The 16,441-nt window shown below is 38.9% G+C and overlaps 1 protein-coding gene across 1 annotated transcript in view; it reads left to right on the top strand.

The window, feature by feature from the left end:
* The window catches only part of LOC121281548 (gamma-aminobutyric acid receptor subunit alpha-1-like), a 54,026-nt gene that overhangs the window by 6,613 nt on the left and 30,972 nt on the right, over positions 1 to 16,441 (top strand). The window contains exons 4-6 of the mRNA XM_041194507.1: positions 557 to 624; positions 1,287 to 1,507; positions 8,725 to 8,807. Coding sequence (XP_041050441.1) covers positions 557 to 624; positions 1,287 to 1,507; positions 8,725 to 8,807 — 372 coding nt within the window. The remainder of the gene's footprint in view (positions 1 to 556; positions 625 to 1,286; positions 1,508 to 8,724; positions 8,808 to 16,441) is intronic.

The raw sequence follows: 16,441 nt of genomic DNA, 5'->3' as shown, positions 1-16,441 counted from the left end.
CATTCCCTGTGATAGCAAGTTCCACATTCTAACCACATTCTGGGTAAAGAAGCTTCTTCTGAATTCTTAATTAGTCACTATTTCATATTCATAATCCTTAGTTTCCACAGTGGGAACATATTCTCTGCTGTACAATGTCTTCTGTTAGGGTCATTCCTCAGCCTTCTCTTTTCAAGAGAACAGCCCCCCATTGCACCACCCCCCCCCCCCACCCGCTGTCCCCCACCCCCCTTGATATATCTGACTCTGTAAATAGTTAGAACATTTTTAAGTTGCCTACATGAGGATTGCTCTTCAGTCAATGTACCCCACCCTAATTTCAGTTTTGATAACAATTATTAACATGCTTAATGACTTCAAGAGAATGTGAAATGATCGATGACAATCATTGCTTAATTTTTTTTAAAAATCACAGTAAAATTTAAAACTTTCCATGACCCATCCAAAATAGCCTTTGTAAGGTAAATAACTTCCTGTCCAGGATAGTTTTGCTGGTAGCTTGAATCAGACAGAAATGTTGATAGACAATAACTACGCTATTTTGGTCCTTCGTCAGAGCGTATAACACAAGTCAAGACTGACATCTACGTAACGAGTTTTGGGCCTGTCTCAGATACAGATATGGTAGGTGTCAATTTTTCTTAATTTGTAATAAAACCCACTGCAGTCAATCATCAAAACACTAATTAATGATGACATTTTATTCCTCCCTCCTTTTATTAAACAGTTCAGGGTGGAGCCTTTGAATAAAAATGGTTTTCCAGCACTGACCTTGCTCTGGTGATACCCATTAGGAAACACAACATTTATCAAATTCTCCTGTTATATAAAGACTACAGACATTATGAAGAAACACAAACTGATGTAATGTCTTAAATTTTAGGGTGCAATGTGAATTTAATTTATGTCTTTTCATATATATATATATATATGCAGTAATCACACATATATTGGCAATTCAGTCAATGGAATCCATGAAGCTAATGTTTCCAATATTAACACTTAAAACATTATTTAATGATTCATATGATGTCAGAAGATTCAGTGAGAAGCAGTGAAATAGAGGAGAAACAGGTATTCTCAAAACTCAGAAGCAAATGTTATTACGCAGTCTCCTCATGGTCATTATGGAAATTCCTGTAACTGGCATTGAATTATTTGTAAGTGATGAAGTTGTGTTTCAATTTTCAGCTTTAACTTGCTATTATTATTTTTCTCCTGTACTATTCAAGTAATGAATAGCGATTGCATGAATGTAAAGATTTGGAATCTGTCCATTTCTACAGGAATACACAATAGACGTATTTTTCCGCCAGACCTGGGAGGACGAAAGATTGAAATTCAAAGGGCCCATGACCATTCTCCGTTTAAATAATTTGATGGCTAGCAGGATCTGGACCCCAGACACCTTTTTCCACAATGGAAAAAAATCAGTGGCGCATAACATGACCATGCCCAATAAATTGCTGAGGATAACTGAAGATGGAACGCTCTTGTACACAATGAGGTGAGAGAAGAAATCCTTCTGACAGTAACCTCTCAAAAACATTACTGGGTCATTCTTTAAGACATAAATGATTAAAGAAATAGCCGTTTGTATGAAATTGAGCACAGTGTGTTTGGTAGTTCTCTTTCACTAGCCCTCTGATACTGTCATTGATAAGGTGGCACAATGACTTTAGAGTGTCCTGAGAAGATCATAAAAATTAACATACAGATACTAATTATGGTTTAATCTAAGTTATTTATAGATAATTAAAGTAATTCATTTTCATTATCTACATTAAAACTAGCCACTTGTCATATCCCAGATTCTAGAGAACAATGTTCACCTCTAGTTTTGCAGCAGTAGAAATTTTTCTCGCCATATTTTCTTCCCTACCATTGTTGAAGAATAATGACTACCTATGGCAATTCCTTAAATGAACCATATTTCTTGTGGTTATCCAGTGTTGACTATTCAAAAGCACTAATTTAACATGCAGAAAAAAATACTTCAATCTAAGGAAATTAATTCTGCTGAATTGTCCTCAATCCTTTATGTTATCATTTGTTAACCTCTTTCTTTTGCCCATTGTTATTGCACTTTGCTGCTGCTTAGTCAATTTGATAACAGACATTTTAATCCTTTCTTATATTACCAGGATAGTGCCCTTCTGATTTAGTATTAAACTAAGCCATCACTTACCTGTGCCAATGGTTAACATGTACTCATATGGATCCCACAATACTATCCAAGGGCATGGTTGTCTCTCAATCTTCATCAACATTCCTCCATCAATTAACATCCCCAAAACTAGATTAACAGGTCATTGCCATCTGTAAGACATTGCTGAGCACAAAATGACTGCCAAAATGGTCATAAAACAGTGTAATTCCTTATATGTGAAGCTTTTTTTGGATGTTTCTGAAAAATGTAATCAGATGTTATGTAAGTGACATTTCTTTCTCTCTATCCCAGTGAAATTGTGGATATAAAATGCTATCTTCAGTTACTCATATTGTCACTGGAATGGAATGTTATGGTGCTTTATGGAAGCGCAATATTATCCAACTGTCCACTCTTAGGCTGATCCATTTAAATGATTCCCTTACGAAGAATGGAAAGAGCTCTGTTTTCTTGACACTCAGCAACAAGGATAGGTAGCGGTGTGGACTATTCGAATTTTGTACAGTAAAGCAAAGTCAGAAAGGGTTTTTTTCATTTTAATTCTACTAAATTGGTGTACGCAGGATACAAACTGGAATTCTACATGGTGATAGTATTTAGGAAAGAAGTTTATAAATATGAATTTCATACAATAATAGGCATTGAGGGACAGCTTCAAAGACTGATGGGTTGCAGTCTTAGTTCCTGCTCCACTGGCTCCCAATTTGAGCAAAGTCATTGAACAGAGAGCAGACAGCTCTCTGCAGAGGAAAGGAAAATTAATGCAAAGTCTTCACAATTTTGCCCTTTCATGCTCCCTAATGTCTAGTCAAGAGGGATATTGGCAAATTGGGAATGGACTACCCATATAAATTTGGGTGTGTTGTCTGTACGGTTTTTAGCTAGTGACTTGAATACAAAGATGAGAACACAATTTCAAAATTACTACCATGTACCTGCTATATTTATGATATAATTTGGGGAGTGGTTTAAGTCTCATTTAGTGGTGATGGTGGTCTATGTCTTAGTAGATATTGATGGCCTCTGCATCCTGGGTGCTTGATGTATATACTGACGGATTTGTAATTATAAAGTAGTCAATGCAAATTTGTACTTGATAATCCACAGCCAATAACCAGGAAATAACATAGTCAGTAAATCTTTTGTAAGGTTTGTGAATATTGTTATTGCATTATGGCTAGGCAAACAATTCACTTGCCTTTAGAATTCAATATAATCATAATAATATAAGCTGGACTATATAGGCAAACAAAGTGGTCATTGTTAAGATAATCATTTACATAGCCTCAAATCTGGCATTAAAATTTCCTGTAAAGTAGCTTCTGATGGAATCTGTATTGCTCGAACCCTCTCTAATGGATAGTTATTACTAATACATCTTTAGTTGAGGCAGGGGCAGATTATCTGGAGTAATGAGAGTTCCTGGTAAATTTAAGTATTTTAATTTAAGCATATCATATTATGATATGATTTACTTCATTAGTTAAGCACTATGTAAATATTTGTTCATGAGTTTCACTACACCTTTTTATTTTAATAGGCTGGGGAGACGATTGTACAGGGTAGGGGGAAGGGTTGCAGGGCTCCAAGTGTTCTTGGTGCGGAGTGTCCAAAGGATTCTTAATTCAGCTGTCAGAGGCATATTTTGTTTTAGATAATTTACAAAGTTAACTTTATAAATAATTTTCAACTAACACATTCTACTTCCAAATACATTGATATAGAAACTTAAGAAATGCTGAAGTGGGAAAAAGTGAAGTAACAGCAAGCATTATCTGATTCCAGTGATGAAAACATGGAGGCAAAATATTCACATGGCACATTTACTGCAGAGCGGCAGCAAATTAAGTTGGGACCTAAATACATCTCCCCAGAATTTCCATTTGACCGTTAAGGGGAAGAGCCTCCAGCTGTCCTAAACATAGTTACTAATATACGAGTCAAAAGCTTTGGGTGAGGAATGCTTTAATTTAGGAGTTCCCAGGTTCCCAGCATGCCTGGTGAAAGTGAGAGTGCCAGGATGTTGAGTGGCAGATGTGGGAGCCAGCCTGGGACAAAGCCTGAATGTCTGAGGAGAAGACCCCATTTTTTACTGACAGTTAATTATTAAACAGCCTTCTGCCAGAGGGAGCCACAGGGATAACTCCAATCTTTTTTTCCCTGGGACTAGAAACTTATCATTCTAGTGGTTATGGCAGAACATCCTTCTGACCCTGATATGGCCCCACACAATTCCAAAGGTAATGAGGGAACCCTCATCTTCTGGCCCAGAAAAGTCTGCTAGGGTCAGCACAGAGATTTCTACTAGGTAAAATTCTAATATAATGTTCTGGAACACTGCCACAAACATGTTAAAGAGTAATTCAATTGATTAGGTTTTGGGAGAAGACTAATCGACTTGTTTACTTTTGTAATTGCTGCCAAGAATTTAATTTGTTATATTGGTGATACAAAAATTAATAGATGAAGAAAATGGTTATCAAAAGATGTTTCCTGTGCAAGTTTATAATAAAACCTGAAAATGAAACTACAAAGATGTCCTAATCTTAGAAAAATTGAAATAAAAGGAATGAGAAGTGTTCGGTTCCAGTATGATCCCACACCCAGAATCAACAGAAATCTGAATAAACAAGTTAATCCCTTAATCAAAATACCTGTCATTAATGCTTAAACTGGCAAAGGTGTCATTAGGAACTGTGACCCAACACATCCAAATTTTCATCATTTGCATCCTATCCATCTTATCTCCATTGTCTTGCCCAATATATTGAATTCAAAATTCACGTCCCCTCCTATATTAATCTTGTGATTTAATCCCACCTTTCCACCACAGCCCTTTTCAAGCTCTGCACCCCACCTTGCACCCTCTGCTATAGTGAAACTCTCCTAATTGTGCAATCTCCAGCTCTGCTCACTAGTGGAGGCAGGGTCTTAAATGATTATGCCCTTGATCTATGGAATTCTCTCCCAAAATCCTCTCTCACTATATTTTACCCCACCTAAACAAAGCCTCCACAAAAGCTATCTTTGCAACCATGGTTTAGGCGATCATTCCTAGTTTCTGTTCAGTGTTTTCTCAGCATCTTCTGAAATGTCTTGAGATGTTTTGCAATTTGTAAATTATTCTTTCCTTCAGTCCTGCGACCGCATTTATTATACCATTAGAATGAATGACCACTTAAAGCGCAGGATACTCCTAGAAGGACCTTCAGAGAAACTTAAACAAAAATGCCTGGAAAAAAAAACACAGACAAAATCCAATGTCTATGAATAACTCACCTCCTGACTTCCCAAAGCCTTTCCACCATCTACAAAAACAAGTCAGGAGTGTGGTGGAATGCTCTCCACTTGCCTGGATGAGTGTAGTTCCAACAGTGCCCAAGAAGCTCGACACCATCCAGGACAAAGCAACCACTTGATTGGCACCCTAGCCACCAACTTGAAGATTTATTCCCTTTGCCACTGATCCATCGTGATATCAGTGTGCATACAAGATGCACTGCAGCAACTCACCAAGGCTTTTGTGACAATACCTTCCAAACCCACTGCCTAGAAGAACATGCCTGTTAGGTTCATGGGAACATCTCGCCTGCAAGCTCCCTTCCAAGTCACACCCTATCCGGACTTGGAACTAAATTGCCTTTACTTCTCTGTCACTGGGTCAAAAACCTGAAACTCCTTTCCTGGGAACACCTACACCAGATGGACTGCAGCAGTTCAAGGAGGCGGCTCACCACCACCGTCTCAAGGATAATTAGGGGTGGGAAACAAATGCTGGCCATGCCTGGGGTGCTCAAATCCCTTGAAAGAATTTAAATAAAAATCTGTGACTAACTAAAAGAAAATGCAATAATAAGTTTTAACTTTACACTTGAAATAAAATATACAACCATATTTTATCCCTACATACCCAGTATTAACTAGCACAAGATATGCCTGCATGTGTTTTGAGGCCACCTAAGATCTGTAAGTTCTGTAACAGGCTGCTAAACAGGTATAAGGAGGATTCTGGCTATCCACATTTTAAACAAGACCATGCTGTGTGCTCTTGGTGTCTGCATTCTGACTCCATGTCTGGTAGAGACATGCAGAGACTGATACAGATCTTATATTTTCAGCTGGAAAATGCAACTTGCTCAATTGGAAATTACCTGATCCACCCTTAAGTTGGCAGTAGCTGCAAAGGAAGTGTAAGACAGCTGAAATAGATATAGTGCTAACAGAGCTACAAGACACTGATCTATGCATTTTAAAAGAAGACCAAACTTATTTTTTTTTTTACCAATCTCAGCCAGCTTTTACCGATCAGACAATGTATAAAACATTTTGCATGATAGCCAAATCAAGTGGAGATGGTGGTGTCGTAGTAATATCACTGGGCTAGTAATCCAGAGGACAGGTTGATGCTCTGGTGACACAGGTTCAAATCCCACCATGGTGGCTGGTGGAATTTAAATTCAATTAATAAATCTGGAGTTGAAACTATCGCCAATTGTTCAGTAATGCCCTTTAGGGAAGGAAATTTGCTGTCTTTATCTTATCTGGCCTATATGTGATTCCAGATCCACATCAGTGTTGTTGACTCTTAACTGACCTCTGCAATGGCCTAGAAAGCCATTCAGTTCAAGGGGCAATTAGGGGTGACCAACACATATTGGTCTTGTCAGCAACACCCACACCCCATGAAAGAATAAAATAATCTTGTCACCTCTCCATTCAGTGAGGCACAGCTGGCTGAAGTGCATTCCCTGATATAAGCTGTCAGCTATTTATTATCATTATCTCCTTTCCTTAATAGGTACATATTTAGGGTTATTATTTGATCTTTATGGTGTGTCTCAATGATGATTCATAATGCATCGTACATTTGCTAATGGCTGTTTACATTCCAAGCTCAAAATGTATGAATGTTGGTCTTCAATGATGGCTACCAATCCTTTATGTATTCATATTATTGATTTTTTTATAGTTATATATTTCATTCTTTATCAAAAAAAAATGTATAAAGGATAATACTGTAATGCAGCCTAAACATACCAATCAGGAATAATTCACATTCAAAGTGCAGCATATAGTTATTTTATATTCATTTCTACATTCAAAAATCATCCCCAGTAGGAACAATTTAGATGTATATACAAGATGGTTACATAGAAATCAATACATGAAAGGTACACTATCCTATTTGTTTTAATCTATGGAATATAAATTAGCTTTGTATTTATAGTAAAAATGCATAAGACTTTTTACATTTCTAATGTACACAACAATTTATATTCATGTAAACCAAATTATGTAGTTCATATTGAGATGTATCAGTAAAAATAACAGACCATAATTTGATGTCAAAATAATAGTGGGGGTTTTGGCACCATCATTATTTATGTGCAAATGGTACAATTTTAGGCAAGGGGCAGGTATATGGTACTGAAAAATTATTGTCTGAACACATCACAAAAATAGTGCTTTACTGTCTGGTTCACCGTTGAACTGCATTGAATCACGTGCACAATAGATATGAACTAAACTAACCATAATAAGTATCATCCATTTCAGACTAAGTACTGTTGTAATGGCATGTAAAGTATTAATTATTACCAATTAACCCCTCTGACACTGTAGATAATCTATAACAAGTATTGATTCTTATTCCTTCAAATTTTAATTGTTGTTGGAAATTTTAAAAATGTATTTTTTTAATTTAAATTTTCTTACTCTTTCCTTTCGGTCTCCTTTTCTCCCTCTCTTAATCTAATCTTTTCTTCCCACCCTATTCTCTTTGTGTACCTGATTAACGATTGAATTGTCCCATTCTAATTTATACTTTCTTCTCAATCTTTGCGTTGTTAAATTCACAATCATTAAATGCAACTGGTTGAGGAGATATCCCACTAGTTGCCCTGGTCACTTAGATCCCCTGCTGCACCATTAACAACTTGAACTTTCAGCAACTTTACATGCAAAAAATATAAAGGCCTAAATGTGCAAGGGCAATTCAAAACCAAAGATAGACACAGTTAGATACCCTTCTTAGCAAATTATGGTCCGGTTATATTTCCATTGATATGATATCACAGTGGTAAAACAATATGACTAAACTGCTTCAAATGACACTTTGGAGCAATAGAATCACAAATATACTTAACTAAATACAGTTTGATTGAAAACTTACAGGAAGTATGAAATGCAAATGCTTTAATTCATGAAGTATTATAACTGAATACAGCTACTCCACATTCGTTCATGTAGTGTCACTTTGAACAGTGCTACATAGACTTGTATTGAATTTTTGAGTGCAGGCAACGCCACAGGCTGAGCTGAGAGGGGTCAGTGGCATTTGAAGTGACACTATGTGCACAAGAATCTCGCCGACTAAGTTTTATCCCTGATCTATTTTTCCCTCCGTAGTATGAATATTATTACGCTGTAGTTTTCTTTTCAGAATATATTTTGTCATTTCACTGATCCTTATATTTGTTGATTCACATTAAACTCTTTTGTATAATTTCAAAGTTCTGACCAGGTATTTACAATGTATGTTTGTTTATTTGCAGATTGACTGTTCGTGCTGAGTGTCCTATGCATTTGGAAGATTTCCCAATGGATGCCCATGCATGTCCCCTAAAATTTGGCAGTTGTAAGTCGAGAAACATTTAACAATTTTTGTTGCTTGCTGTGGGTTTTATAGTGTAGTTTCTTAGCAAAATAGACTTTGGAGTTGAGGGTGTGGCACATTCAAAACCTAAGTCCAACACTGGTTGGTTTAATGAAGAAATATCACCATTGCTTTTAATTAATATGTGTTCACTATTAGGACCAATGTTCAAGAAAGACCTCTCACCAGTGGCCTTTTTAAAGGAGACAGGGTCACTGTCAAAACATTTTCTAGTGGAATCAATCTCATTATCATGACTCCTTTTAAAGAAAGGTAGTAATAAGATATAATTAATATTAACATCCCATGGTTTTATATTTAATTCAATTGTTTTTATGGGACAGCTATTTGGAATGTAGTGCTTAAAATTTTTTAGGCAGTTTCCAAGCAGTGAAAAAATGTATTTATTATTGACTTGTAATCACTAACTCATTGCATATTATTGACTTGTAAACTAGAATGTCTGGGGGGGGGGGGGACTCTAATGGAAGTGACAGGGAATGGGGGTGAGTCTTTGCTGCTGGCTGGAGAGCCTGCTGCAACTTGTGCCAATCAGGCATTTAACAGGCCAGTGGTGAGCCTTCCCCCAGGATGAAGGACTCCGAGGGCGGAGGTTCTGCCCACTGAGAGCTGCTGGCCAATCAGTGGCTGGCAGCTTTTTTGTGCTCAACAGTGCCACTGGAGAGTCAGTGGCTGCTGTCAGTACTACACCCACCTGAGGTCTCAGAATGAGGGGGGACCCAGGAAGAGGTTGTGGGGTGTGGGTGATGGGGAGGAGGGGGGGATGATGGTTGGCAGCAAGGGCACGGGGGTGCTCTCAGCAAGCCCCCATTTCCCGATGCTGGGTTTCTTGATCAGGCACTGAGTGCCTTTGAACGAGGGCTCCCCATTCACCTTACATAGTTACACTGTCAGTCCCCCAGCTACTGCTGGGTTAATACCAACAGCAATAGGATGAGGCCCTTAAAGTGGACATTCAATTGGTGATGGGGCAGGATGGCTGAACATGGGTCTTCCTACCACCGGCTTAATTGGAGAGGTAGGAAGGCGGTGAGGTGCCCACTCGTCACCCTTCTTCCTGATTACATACACCACTGCCACCAAACTCGCCATGGAGCAAGGCACAAGGTTCTGCTCCAAATCATAATGAATTGTTTTCTCACTCAATCAAGCAAAAGTCAGCCATCAAGCCAGTGCGATTTGATAAAATTGATTTTCTGTTGGTAGCAAAGAGCAGAACATGATAATTGAAGTGAATCATGTGTTCGGACATTTTGGGCCAGATTTTCATGGAGTTTGACTGACTCTGGATGTCTTTAAAAATGGCAGGTGAAAGTCCTACCCCCATTGCCAGAAGGTCTCAAGTTTTCTGGCAGGTGGAAGGGAGTAGGTCGTAAATAGATCCCCACAGGCAGGAAATCCAAACTCAGCAGGGCCATTTTTAATTAGCGCTGTGTTCCAAGGGCCTAAACCCACAGTCTGGGAGTCACAAATGCTAGGGAATATAGGTGACAATCTCACTATCTCCTACATGCAAAGCAATAGTCCAGTCTGCTCTGCTCTACACATGCGACACTTGGACTGTGTACCAGTGTCATGCCAAGAAGCTCAACCACTTTCACTTGAGCTGCCTTCAGAAGCCTTTGATGGTTAGATTGTAGGACAAAATACCAGGCACTGAGGTGCTCACACAAGCTGGCATGCCTAACATCCAGACCATACTGAGACAGTCACATCTGAGTTGGGCTGGTCATATAGTCAGAATGCCTGATACTCGCTTACTGAAGTGAATCTTCTATGGAGAGCTTGAGTCAGGAGTGCATTCTCATGGCAATCAGAGGAAGCACTACATAGACAATTTGAAGGCTTCATTTGGGAAGCAGAGAAAATTCCAAGACTTGTACAAAACACAATTATCAGTGGTATTCTGTCCTATTTGCAGCAGAACCTTTGAGCACAGATTGGCCTCAGCAGTAACCTTCCTACCAACCAGAACCCTATCAAACACCACAGCTGATGAACATGGTCAGCTTTTCCTTGAAGGACAAACAAGAAGGGAGTCAAAAATTTATGGAGGATACATAAGTTCTTGTGAAGTGTGGATAATGTCTTTTTGAGTGTTATGAAATGAAGTTGTTTAAACCCTCAGCCATTTAAACATTGCAAAACAAGCTGCTGCTGTCAATTAGAGTAAAAGCATGAACACACATTGCTGGAGTGCAATGATTGACAGGCCATGTGGTGTAGCATAGAAAAAAAAGCCATCTGTTCCTGCAGTTTCAATAGACATTTCCCATGGGCTGGTATTACTGCTCAACCCATTATGAATGCTTGGATGAGTTTCAAAAAGCTCCAAATCCATTTATCTCAGTGGGGCAGGGGAGGGAGGAGTGGGGGAGGGGTTTGGGCGCTGAATTTACATTTTGATTGATTGTTTTTAGAGGCTATTAAATAATTATCTGCCTTTAATGTGCTTAGTGAATAGAAGTTTGCTTGTTTTTATACTTAAGGGGATTAAAATTCTTTGAGCCAGTTTGAGTTTTATTTCATTATCAAAGCTGCATGAACGAGAGTTAGATTGTTAGAAGTTTGATTTTTTTCTCATCACCACATGGCTCCTCAGATCTGTCCAGAGTGGATACTGGATGATTAGATATGGAGGTAGCATGGAGGTTATGGGGTGGCATGAGGGCTGGGTGAAAGTGAATGGTGAAGGTTAGAGGGCCTAACAGCCTTTTTACGAAGTCTCGGAGAACCAACACCGTCCTTCTAATCAGCTATCTTGGATGCATTGGACCTAGCTCTCTTACATGCCCCACCCCCTTGTCATCGGAGTGCCAATTGTGTGTGCAGGCATCATTTCCATGGAGGTGGGCCTGCCGAGTCCCAAGATGTCCTGCCTTGAGCTTCCCACCTCGATGGCACTAATCTGGCGCCTTGTATCAGAAAAAATAATAGATCAAATTCAAACATATTAGTTGTGGCACTAAAACCTGCTGTACCCACAACGGAGGGTCATTGAAGGTTCTGAGTCTTTATCGGTGAGAAAGTCTAAAGTCTTGCATAATGGAAAAGACAATAGGAAATATATTAATAAATTAAGACATGTTTACAAATGTCAAGATAGCACAGAGCTAAACATTTTCCAGAGGGGCAAATGCAGCCACATAATCCTAAAAATGGCAACTATATGCTTCAATCTAATCCAACATGTCTTCACAATCTTCTAATTCTGATAAGTCTTGCATATTTTTAAAAATTACTTATCAGTAAGAAATATTATTGTCAATGTAATTTTCAAAAAGTAATCACATACAGGCTCAGCAGTAATTTTACTTCAAATTTTGTTTGATTCCTTTGTCCACAACTGTTCACGGTGACTGAAGTTAATAAAGTAATTATTTTGGTTCACTATCTTATTGAAATACCAATGTGCGGTTCATACATAGTCTAAAATTAATGGATCAATACATATCTTCATGTCTCCACAACTCATTCTTTCACAACTAGTTCTTCAGAATTAGACCAAAAATTTAATTCCATCCCAGATGAATAGGACAAAGGTAATGAGGAGGGCAATGAGTGCCTGGTGAGAGGAGGCTTAGCAAAGTCTGAGAAGGCAATTTATATCTTACTGTCTGGAATTTATATCTTATGTTCTTCTGTTGATAGTTGGGAGGATTATTAGCAAGAATAGGGAAAATATTAGCTACAGTAATTATGTGCTAGTTCTTCAACACACATGGTCCAAGAGTACACTGCAGAAGGGCATTCATTCATGCTGTTAGACTATTTGAAATGTCTAGGTAGAATCCTATGCACCAGGATTCTACAATTGTTTGTCTTATGTTGCAAAACTTGGTTAGACCCAGTTCATGCAACAAGTTGGCTCTGTGGTTGATTTACACATTATACCAGTCAGAAACTAACAATTGTCCTTCTTGAATCTTTAGATTTTGTTATTTAATCTCCCTTGAGTGTTTTAAGATCCAAACTATGGAGTTTGTGTTTCCAGCATGAAGTTCCTCTATGGCAAATTTACTTACATCAATTATTTTCTGTTTCTGAATGGGTACGAATTGAGAATGTTACTATAGTAATTGTAGCTTAAAGGAATGTAGTGACTATAGCTTTAAGACTTATTGTGTTGTATAGTATCATGTGACAGTGCGAACGAATCAGATCTAAGCGTAGAGAACCTTAGAGTGGGAGTTCTTGTTCTAGCGGTGTAACTTGATGGAAGCATGTAACTGCTGCAGAAGCCTATAAATAAAGTTCGATGTTTCAGATGGGACACCTGTCTGGAAAACAAAGTCCAAGACAGATTGGCGATGAGGATAAATCAGGTCCAGCGTTGTCCCTTGTCCAACAGCTGTGAGTATCTTGTTTAAACAGAAGTAAAGGAAAATATACTCACTAGATAGTACAGATTTTGGCAGGATTGACCCCTTCAAACCATCCATAGAGGATTGTGTCCATATGTAGAGCACCTTGGGTACTATTTCTAGCCAAACAAAATAACAGGGGAGGAAAAGAAAAGAGCAATTTTCCTAAGCGTTTGTGGGAGTAAAACCTATACTTTAATCTGAAGTTTGATGGCCCTGAATATCCCCGATTCGAATATCTTCCGTGAATTGATAGACCTCATTAAGGGACACTTTCATCTCAAACCCTCAGTCAGCATGCAGAGAATCAGGTTTAATTTGAGTGTTAGAACCCCGGAGTTGACCATTGCTACATATATGGAGAAAAGTCAAGGGAATCAAAGAGCGACTCATGATTTGCATGGTCATGAGCAAGAATTTGCTGTTGGTGAAGCAGTATACATACAAAACTTCAATGGTGGATTGGGTTGGTTACCTGGTGTAATAGTTTCTGTGACTGGACCCTTGTACCACGTAGAAGTGGAGGGCCAGATCACCTGCAAACACATGGATCGTTTGAGAAGAAGGGAGATTCCCCAACTAAATCATGTTCTACCTGTAACCATTGTAGAACCTGTGGTCACTGTTGAAATTGTTCAATCAAGGATAGACATACCAGATGTCTCTGTCAGAGTAGATAACATTGAACTGCCTGTGTCTGAAGAGGTACCTGATGTTGTTGCATTTGAAGATAGTCTGAAAGAACCAGAAACTGCCAATTCTGATATTTACCCTCTATTTAATGTAAAAGTAGGGAAGGCAGAGCCATTCACTGCTACTGAGCAAGTACATTGAAACCCTTTAATGATGGAAGCGAACACTGGTGCTTCAATTTGTTATGGACATGGTTTTCCAGACAGGTGTATCATTAGAAATGGTGAACTTTAATTCCAGGCTTCAGCAGCAGTTTCATGCTTCCATCAAGCTCTGCAACCAGAAGAAGAACTCCCACTCTTAGGTTCCCCGCGCTTACAGCTGATTTGTTCACACTGTTCACGTGATACAATACAATACAATAACTCTTAAAGTTACAGTCATTACATTCCTTAAAGCTACAATTACCACAGTAACGTTTTCAATTTGTACCCATTTAAAAACAGAAAATTATTGATGTAAGTAAATTTGCCATAGAGGAACTTCATGCTGGAAACACAAACTCCATTGTTTGGATTTTAAAACACTCAAGGGAGATAGTGGGAGAGCACATCTTCAAACATTTAAACAAGGGTACTCAACAATTGAACTTGGAGCAGACTTCAGCCAAATTGAAAACTTATGTTGGTGAAACTATCCAAGTGAAGGGTATTACCACCGTACCTGTTTATTATAGGCACCAAATAGCACAATTCCCAGTGATGGTAGTAGAAGGCAAAGGACCAAGCCTTCTAGGTTGGGATTGTTTAAAGAAGTTAAACTAAATTGGACTGAAATTTTCCAGCTAGAGTAAGAGGACTGCCAGAGCTACTAAATAAATATGACAAGGTTTTTCCAAACAAACTGAGGTGAATCAAAGGCCTACAGACTAAGATCGAAGTTGACTGGGAAGCAACTTCTCATTTCTTTAAAGCAAGGCCGGTCCCACATACTCTGAGGGAAAAATTTGATGCCAAGTTGAACCGTTTAGAGATGTTGAGGGTCATACAACCGGTTCAATTCTCAGAGTGGGCAACACCTATAGTCCCTGTCTTAAAACTGGAACAGACCATCTGGATCTGTGGGGATTATAAGCTAGTAGTCAACAATGTTCCAAGCTGAACAAGTACCTTATCCCCAAGATTGAGGATCTCTATGCTCAATTAGCAGGAGGAACAACGTATACAAAGCTCGATATGAGTCACACATATCAGCAGCTGGAACTGGATGATACCTACAGAGAGTTTGTGACCAGAAGCACCCACAAAGGGTTACGTCAATACACATGCCTGCCCTTTGGCTTTTTTTTTGGTCTGTGCGATTTTTCCAGGGGACTACCTCAAGTTGTGGTCTACCTGGACATCGTCCTATTAACAAGGTTCACAGAAGCTGAACACTTGGTTAATATGGAGGAAGCCTTGAAACGATTTTTAGGAGCAGGGGTGCGCTTGAAAAAAGAAAAATGTACTTTTCAGGCAAGCAAGGTTGTTTATTTAGGCCACTGAGTGGATTCCCAAGGGGTACACCTGGTAGAAGAAAATGTTAAAGCTATTAAGGAGGCACCTTCGCCTAAAAATGTCTCTGAACTCAAGTCATTCTTAGGTATGGTTAATTATTATGGTCAATTCCTACCCAACTTATCCAATGGTCCTGGCCCCTCTATAATCATTATCGAAGAAAAACCAGCGTTGGGTTTGGAAGTCACCCCAAGAAGAAAATTAAACAACTCTGCAAACTTGTCAGTACATCACCACCCAACAAAGGAACTGGTACTAACTTGCGACGCGTCCCCCTGTGGCATGGAAGCAGTACTATTGCACAAGTTGGATGACAGTTCAGAAAGGCTGATAAGCTACCAGGACTCTTTCCACGGACAAAAAAGGGCATTTGTAAATCAAGAAAGAAGAATTATCAATTATTTTCAGAGTTTAAATGTTCCATCAGCACGGACATCGCCAACACTTTATGACAGCGTCTGACCACTAACTGCCCTTGGGTTTGTTGAATGAAGCTCCCATAGCTTCTGCACCAATTCATAGAAGGTCTCTAATTTTATACACATTTGAATACACTTTAGTGCACAGGCCAGGGGTACATATAGTGAATGTTGATGCCCTAAGTCGCCTTCCTTTGCAGGAGAGCAATGAACGTGCCCCAATTCCCCAAGAGATAGTATTAGCGACAAATTTCTTGGATTCCTCGCCAGTCTGCGCAAGACAGGTAAGAAACTGGACAAATCGTGATCCAGACCTGCCTAGAGTGAGAGTCCAAGTGTTGAAAGGATGGCCCCAGGAACAAGTCCCTGATGAATTGAAGCCATTCTTTGCTCGAAAAAATGAATTGAGCAGTCAAGATGGTATCCTGTCATGGGGTGTGTGAGTAGTTGTTCCTTCACAAGGAAGGGAACTGCTTTTAGCAGAGTTGCATTGCACACATCTGGGAATCTCACAAATGAAGGTTATTGTGCAAAGTTACATTTGGTGGCCGGGCATGGACAGTGATAGAGAAGGTGATTAAACACTGTATACAAAGCCAACAACTACAGAAGTTACCTGTTAT

This window comes from Carcharodon carcharias, chromosome 8, assembly GCF_017639515.1.
Source record: "Carcharodon carcharias isolate sCarCar2 chromosome 8, sCarCar2.pri, whole genome shotgun sequence".
In the NCBI taxonomy this organism is placed as follows: Eukaryota; Metazoa; Chordata; class Chondrichthyes; order Lamniformes; family Lamnidae; genus Carcharodon; species Carcharodon carcharias.
This window is presented reverse-complemented; position numbering and strand designations above follow the sequence as displayed.